The 8,650-nt window shown below is 33.6% G+C and overlaps 1 protein-coding gene across 2 annotated transcripts in view; it reads left to right on the forward strand.

The window, feature by feature from the left end:
• SOAT1 (sterol O-acyltransferase 1) overlaps positions 1-8,650 on the forward strand; it is a 99,648-nt gene that overhangs the window by 69,360 nt on the left and 21,638 nt on the right. For both annotated transcript variants that reach the window (XM_077157126.1, XM_077157127.1), the window contains exons 4-6: positions 5,069-5,220; positions 6,443-6,502; positions 8,309-8,416. In XM_077157126.1, coding sequence (XP_077013241.1) covers positions 5,069-5,220; positions 6,443-6,502; positions 8,309-8,416 — 320 coding nt within the window. The remainder of the gene's footprint in view (positions 1-5,068; positions 5,221-6,442; positions 6,503-8,308; positions 8,417-8,650) is intronic.

The following is an 8,650-nucleotide window of genomic DNA, read 5'->3' on the forward strand; positions in this document are numbered from 1 at the left end:
AGACTCAAGATTTTCACAATCACACAGTTCTATTACAAAAGCTATATCACTAGATAATCGTCTTTGCTATTGTTTTTTGAGCAAGATATGTTAGGACTGATTCTGATGTCAAATTTCAAAGTTTTGGGAACAATGAGACCAGATAGAAAGGTATTATAATATTTTGATATTCTAGATTAAGTATTCAGAGACAGGGAGAAGGAAGCTATGTTTAGAAGTATTACATGGGCTGGGGGCTTATACTAGGTGCCTTATATACATAATCTTATTTACTTAAATAATCCGATTTATAAGAGTGGTCTCTGGTCACATTTTTTTTTTTTTTGGCTTTATTTGTTGATGTTTACTAATGTAAAATAACTGTTTAGTTACCAAATGTATGAACATTGTTCAGATCCATGAAATTTGCTTGTACATTCATATACATCTCTTTTCTCTTGTTTGTTTGTGGTTACCCAGGGTTTGGGCCTCTCCTAAAGGGGAATGAAGCCCCAAGTGCTTAATAGCCTGCTTGACCAGGACAAAGGAGGTCAAGAAAGAAACAGCCTCCCAAGAAGGAAAAGAATGTAATCATGACTATAAAGGGACATGAGTGGGAGGGCATTGATTGTATCTTAGTCTTAAACATTAATCTTACTAAAACACCAGGTCTTAAGACCCTTCAATGATTGTACTAGAGACCCATTGTCCTCATACTAAATGGGAAGTCTTTTTTCTAAAATAATATATAAAATAACTCCCCTTATACTCCTGCCCCTCTTTTGAGTGCTGCCCCTCTGGACTGAAAGTAGACTTTCTCCTCTTCATAAGTCCTAATAAATTTATGTCTTCTTCAGTGCCTCTTGTGTCTTTCCATCTCATGACAGCACCAGCTCATGCATGCTCTTTATGAACTTGATCTCAGCCTGAGCAGATATTACATTTTTAAAACAAATGAAAACCAGGAATCTTTCATGTCATTTGTAACTTGGTGCATTCTGCTCACCCCAGTTGTCACTTTTTATTGGGCAGGCTTCCCTAATCTTTAATATGAGAGCACTGAACTAGCTATCTCCAAGGTCCCCCTTCAGCACTAACATGTATGTCATAATTGTGTAGTTAACTTAGACTTTTGCGCCTCAGCTTCCTATTGTAAAAGGAGTATGGGTAGTCTATAAGTGCTCTCGGGCATATCTTTGAGCTTCACAGAACTAAAGTTATAAGATACTGAATGCCTACATAAATTTGAATGTCAGATAAACAAAAAATAATTTTTCAGACTCCATGCAATATTTGAGATATACTTAGACTAAAATTATTCATTGTTTATCTGACATTCAAATTTAACTGGGAACCATGCAAAGGGCTCTCCGTGAAAATTAAGATTTGAAGATAGGGTGATAGTGTAGCTTATTTTAAGGAAAGGTGTGAAGAAGGTTGTCAAGTACAGAGCAAGCCTTTAAAGAGTAAGAGTGAAGGAGGTGGTGACTGAATCTCTTCAGGTCATCATCTCCAGGCCAGAAATACTGGCATAAAGTTTTCTTTTTAAATATTTTTATTGACAAATATTCACACACAAACAGTCCATACATGAAGTATAATCTGTGGCTCACAGTATCATCACATAGTTGTCTATTCCTCACCATGATCATACTTAGAACATTTGTATCACTCCAGAAAAAGAAATGAAAAGAAAAAACGCGTACATCCTATACTCCTCTCATTGACCACTAGTATTTCATTCTACCCAATTTATTTTATCCCCCCCATTATTTATTTATTTTTTATCCGTATTTTTCATCATCTGTCCATATCCTCGATAAAAGGAACATCAGATACAAGGTTTTCATAATCACACAGTCACATTCTAAAATCTCTATAGTTATACAATCGTCTTTAAGAATCAAGGCTACTGGAACACAGCTCGTTGGTTTCAGGTGCTGCCTTCCAGCTATCCCAATATGCTATTTAAACTAAAAAGGAATATCTATATAATACTAACACTAACCTCCAGGATAACCTCTTGACTCTGAAATCTCAAACTTGGTGAAACTTTATTTTGTCTCATTTCTCTCTACCCCCTTTTGGTCAGGAAGGCTTTCTTAATCCCATGATGGCATAAAGTTTTAAGTACTTTATTATCTGGAGCTAGTTGGGTCATACAGAATTATGTATTCCTGAGTCATAATCTTTTGAAATCCTTAGAGTTATGTTGTAACAAGACTTAAAAAGAACCTTGAAACGGTCCAAGGAAGATTCAGATGATTAAATCTCATTCACCTTATATTGATAGATAATTAGCTTTGTTTAACTTTATTAGTTAAACTAATTCTTTTGGTTATAAATAGCAGATCTACTTTGGCTTTCTTAAGCATAAAAAGGAATTTCTTGAAAGATATTAATATATCTTATAGGATCCTAGGAGAAATCGAACACTTAAGTATTATAAAGAATAAGGATAGGGATTTTAGTATCACAAGTTTCTGAAACTCTTTTCTTAGATATTTCATTCAATAAGATTTCCAGTCTGTTTCAAAACCTAGAATATCAGATTTATTGGAGAGAGAATCAGAGTCACTTGGTTTTTGCTAGGTCAGGGCCATGTAATACCACCCTGGCCTGGCTACTGCTTGTGATGACAATTTCCAGAAAAAAGTGAAAATGTGGAGAAGCTTTCAAGGAAAAGGCAGTGTCTTCACTATCAAGATTTATATAACTTTTATTACTGTGTATAATTTTATAGAGGGTGTGTTATGGTTATGTGGAAATTGAAGGGATTAAAAGATTACTTCCAACTTCTGCTTCTTAAAGATGCTTATTTGTTGTAGCATATTCTTTTTACTTCTCATATAGAATCTTGATGCCTTATGCTGTTGCCCAACCATTGGATGAGCAAACTGTAATGAATAATAATTAAATGACACGGCTGCAAGTGAGGGCTTCTCTTCATGGTATATCACTTGTTCAAGAAACTCTTCAAAAAGTTTTTGAATAGTGCCAACCTATCTGGTTTATTGGCAGGCTGTTGGAGAGACAAGTCTCATTGGTAAAAACTTAGCAATGTGGCCACATCTAGCTGTCAAGGGAAACTGGGAAATTTATTTATGCTGTGCAGTCATGTGCTCAAGTAGAAATCAGAGATTCTAGTACTAAGGAAAGGGACAGGGGATGATATTAGATTTGGCAACTAACAAACAATCTCTGCTAAAACTGTTCATTTTAATTTCCTTATCTTTTGGTCAAATTTAGGCTTCTTCTTTCGGCTTATGTAAGTGTGACTACGTTCTTCAGATTCTTCCCATTCTACCTTGTCCCATTTAACATAAATACGTCATTCTAGTATACTAGAAGATTCTCGCAACTACATTCTTCTGATTTTTCCCTTTTTGCCTTGTCCCATTTAACATAAATACGTCATTCTAGTACACTTTGAAGAACCTTGAGAAAGTCAGTTCATTTTTGTGATTTCATCTCTTACAAAATGCAGAAAGCTTCCTGCCCTATTGCTCTTATAGGAATGTTCAGCAATTCAATTCATACCTGTTTTGGTTTGCTAAAACTGCTGCAATACAATGTATCAGAAATGGGTTGGCTTTTACAGTGGGGATTTATTACTTTACAAATTTGCAGTTCTAAGGCCAAGAAATATGTCCAAATTTTAGGCATCAAAAGGAAGATACCTTCTCTAAGGAAGGACTGCTGGCATCGAGGGTTCCTTTGTCACATGGGAAGGCAGATAGCCTTCTGTTGATCTTAATCTCCCAGGTTTTGTTGTCTTCAGGTTCTTCTTCCAGTGACTTTCTCTCTGAGCTTCTATGGGTCCTCTCTTAGTAGCATCTTTGGGGTGTTTTCCTTTGCCTTTTATCCTGTCATAAAGTACTCCAATAAAGCATTCAGATCCACCTTGAATTGGGTGGGTCACATCTCAATTGAAACAACGTAACCAAAAGGTCCCACCCATGATAGGTCTACACCCACAAGAATGGATTAGAAGAATATAGCCTTTTCTGGAGTAAATAATAGCTCCAATACCACAGTACCTGTTGAGTTCCTTTGTTTGTTAGCACTATGTTAGGTGCTGGGATTCTAAAGTAGTTTTTATCGTCAAGCTATCTGTGAACACTGTGTATAAATGGCCAAATTAGATATCTTAAAAATGAGCTTTAAAAGTTGTAAAGTGAAGGTGCATGGGTGGTTCCGTGGTGGAATGCTTACCTGCCATGCAGGAGACCTGGGTTCTATTCCCAGACCATGCATCCCCCAAAAAAGTTGTAAAGTGGGATATAAATGTTGAAAGTTTACTAGTTAACACTTTTTTTCCCTTTCTGTTTGTAAATCCTACCAGTTTTTAAGTATCTAAATTTATAATTTGTTCATCCATAGTAGGTGCCCTTTTATAACTTTAAGAAATATTTTTCTGCTTTACACTTTCCAAGAACAGTAGATACAAGTTTTAAGATGTTAAGGATAGTCAAGAAGGCAAAATGTATGACAATTTTATCTTACAAAAATTTGTGCATATATTTGTATATATGGTTATATTAGTAATAGCTATGGAGGTAGCAATTTACGGCATAAATGTAGGTGTGTTATAGAAATTATATGCTATAAAATACAATCAGTGGATCCATGAGGTAGAAAGAGATGGCTTGAGAAGAAAGGGGACTTAAAATTATGTCTTTAATATAATGGTGATAAATGCTGAATTTTTACTTCGAGGTTTTTAAAATAAAAATATGAAGGAAAAAGGAAAAGTAATTTTTATCATGTCTGCTATTTTAATTTTTGTATATCATTTGCAGGAATTCAGTTAGTAGGTCATTACTTTGGTATCTTGATTCCTACTTAAAAGGATATGAATTTAAATAAGGTATAAATCCACTATGTTTTTTTTTTTTTTTTACTACCCATTTCTGAAACTACAGGTCAGCTATAAAAATTGTTTTTCAGCTTTTATTCTTCTGAACTCACTTTGAATGGCTTTCTTTTGATCCATCTCTGTATAAGAGGGCCCTTTACAAAATGTTAATGGTCCACAAGTATGTGTTAGTTCCTAATGTTTTCCTTTATTTGCCTTAAAATTTGGTAGCAATTGAAGCCATTTTTTATGAAGGAAGTTGGCAGTCAATTTGATGAGTTTGTGACCAATCTCATTGAAAAATCGGCATCATTAGACATTGGTGGGTGTGCTCTCACATCGTTTTCTGTTCTTGAACGCAAGAAAAATAACCATAGAGCTAAGTAAGTATGTGTATTATTTTCTTTTAATATAAATATCTACCCTGGGATAGCCTAGTAGTGAGAGGGTAATCTCTGCAGCAAGAATGTCTGAGTTCATATCCTGGCATCAATTTTTATTGGTTGTGTATGCCTAGAGTAAGTTATTGAACAATTTGAAGAGTCAGTTTCTTATCTTAAAATGTGGATTCTAACATACATGCATACCTTATTTAAGACTGTACTGATTCATATTAATAATGAAGTCACCACTTAAGTGTGTACTGTGAAAACTCTTAGATGCACTGTATGGTTTAACTCACTTAAAACAAGCAGTGACCCTGTGAAGTAGATACTAAAACTGTCTGCATATTACAAGTTAGGAAACTGAAGCACAGGACAGTTTAATGTTGTCCAAGGTCACACACTGGGGTTTGAATCCAGTCTGGCTATAGAGCCCATGTTCTTAACCATGTCATTATTCTACCTTTCTGTTATACTCTCTACAATATTTCTAATAAAGTACAGTATGATTTGTATTTTTATTTGTCATCTGTCAGTCATCCAGAGCAGTTGAAGGAAGGCTGTCAAAGCCTAATATGTACTAATTTGTCACTCTATACTTTCTTCAGTATTATGCCTCTGTAGTCTCTCTGCCAGTCTCTCTTGTTAAGGGGAACAGTTTTGACCAGAAATAGCTGATCAAAGTCTGCAAATGAAAGTGCACATGGTACTACAAAAAGCCCTGTAAAAGACAATCATGCTAGATGTTAACGTGTAAGTTTTCAATAACTGGAGGTAGCCTACGGGTTAAGATTAGGAGGCAGTCAGGGATTTTGGAAGTCCTTTGATGTTACCAAGGCTGTCATGAATATCACTGCAGTTTTGAAGACAGACCATAAAAGAGTATGAACTAGAATAAAGTATAGCTGGAGATATTTAGGAGGAGTAAGAGTGGTTGCTAATGTATGATGCCAGGAATGCATCTCCATAGGAGTTGGGGGATATAGGAGCCTTTTGGGTGCTGCTTCAGTTAATTGTGTCTGACACCTTTTCCCTCATAAATAGGTATGTATTGTTCATAAGGAATAAGTGAAATAAAACAAATAACACCTTAACATAATACCTGTCTTATAATGAGAAGTTAATTAATTAATGTTGGTAGTATTTTTTATTTTATCCATAGGCTTTAATTTCTTCTAACACTTGAAATACTTATATTTTGTTTTAATTTTTGATTTCTTAGAGAGCTAAGGGCATCTCCAGAAAAAGGAAAGCTTTTTATTGTGAGACGATCTCTCTTAGAGTAAGTATTTTTAGTTGCTTTTGTTAATTTTTTAGTTGGAGTTAAAAACACAAAACACTACCCTGATTGTTAGAATCACTGCACACTCTTTGAATGTTAATGAGTTTCTTCTGGATTCACATAAATAATTAATTTTGGTATTTTTCATGCATTTGCGATCTTTTACTCTCTCTTTCTTACATCTTCTGGTTCTGTATCTAGTTTCAAAGGAAAGATTAAGGATAAGAATGATTATTTGCCTCTGATAAATTTCTTGAAGCTGTTCTTTAGATAATTGGTTAGTTACAGAAGTAAAACAAAAATTTTCCAATTTAGTTAAACCACTTCAATAGAGTTTTTGAGTTGTTGCCTTTTTGATATATATTTTTTCCAATGTCTTCTTTAGCTAGTTAGTTTAGAGACTTGATTGTTTTCTTAGAGATACTTACGTAAGAACCCTTAATTAATCAATGTAAATTAACTGTAGATACCTCATTTGTGTACTGAAAATGAGTGGTATACTTTAAATATTTCTTTTTTATGCTGAGTAGATCATTTATTTATTTACCTATTCATTAGAATACTGCTGAAATTTAACCTGAATAGTATAGACCATCTGGAATAATTGGATTGATGATAAGTTTTTTTAAGAAATGTCTTCATATACTTTTCTTTAAAAATGTATTTTGTGGTTATCAAAATTTACCTTCTATGAGCCAAATTGATGTGTGCTAATTAACCTTGTGAGAAGGCCAAAATTTTCTAAATATGTAATGTAAAATTCCATTCCAGTGTTTTGCCACATTATTGTGTGAAGAGATAATATCCTTTTAAAATTTATATCTGGAAAAAAATGAGTAGAACAAAACAACTATTTTGAGCATTATAATTAAGGTTTTAATGATAGAATTATACTGTATAAATAAAATACACTTTAATTAAACTTTTTTTTTGACTAAGGAAATGGAAAATATTTTCTGTAACTCAGTTGGGTATTTGTTAGAATTTGAAGAGCCCTGATACAGAGATTTAGTAGTTTTTTAGATTACCTGAAAAGTCCTTAGAAGTCAGACATATATCTTTACAAAAATCAGAGTTGAAAAATGTTTTTTAGTCAGATTCAAAAAGTATTTAGGAAAAGTCATCTAGAAAAACAAATCACTGTTATGTTCTGAAAGAAAAGTAACATAATCTTAATCAAAGACAAAGATCTGTAAGGATAGAAAGCGTAAGAGCATTTGTGAATGGTTATGTTTATAGAAGTGTAGGGAGATTTATGGCTATCATCATCAACACTACAGAGACTCATACATGTTTATCTTAACATCTGGGAACTATATAGTTCTAATAAACTAGTTGAATTAAATGTAGGGAGTAGAATGTAAAGCTAAGATTAAAAGTAATCTTTGTAGCATTTGAAATGATTTCCCTGTTTCCCATTTTTTGTTTACCTGAAAATACTCATTATAATAGGTTTCGAAAATGCACATCATTTGTTGATATAAGTTTGGTATACACCAGTGGGGTGGCGGGCTGAACTTGGGCCAGGAATCAAACCCAGGTCTCCGGCATTGCAGTCCAGCACCCTTCCACATTGTTTTCTAGGAGGCATTGTCATTATTGTCAGTGTCATTATTTTTTTTACCTTGGTTGTGTCATTTAATGTTTCTGTACTTCAGGTTTAATGTATAAAGTGTGTGTTTACTGGTTTTTGTTTTTGTTTTTTGAGACTTTTTGGAGGAAGAACAAAGCATATTCTGAACTACTTTAAAGAAAAAAGTTTATTAAATATGAATTAATAATTTTGTGTTTGAACTACATTTACAGTGAGCTGTTTGAAGTGGACCACATCAGAACAATATATCACATGTTTATTGCCCTCCTCATTCTCTTTATCCTCAGCACACTGGTAGTAGATTACATTGATGAAGGAAGGTAAGACAACACAAAGGATGTTTGGCTGATTGATGTGTGAGATATTGGGAGTTTTCATTAGTTTTAAACTTTGGAAAAGGATAATTTGGTTAAATTTGTTTCAGAAAATCAAATCATCAAAGCAGATGATTTAAGGGTGATACTATTCTCTTCTGAGAGTTTCATTAATATTATTTTTATAAGGTAAATTTTATTTAATCATAATCCGTAGTTTCTAGGTAATTTTTCCAATAG

This window comes from Tamandua tetradactyla, chromosome 4, assembly GCF_023851605.1.
Source record: "Tamandua tetradactyla isolate mTamTet1 chromosome 4, mTamTet1.pri, whole genome shotgun sequence".
NCBI classification, from domain to species: Eukaryota; Metazoa; Chordata; class Mammalia; order Pilosa; family Myrmecophagidae; genus Tamandua; species Tamandua tetradactyla.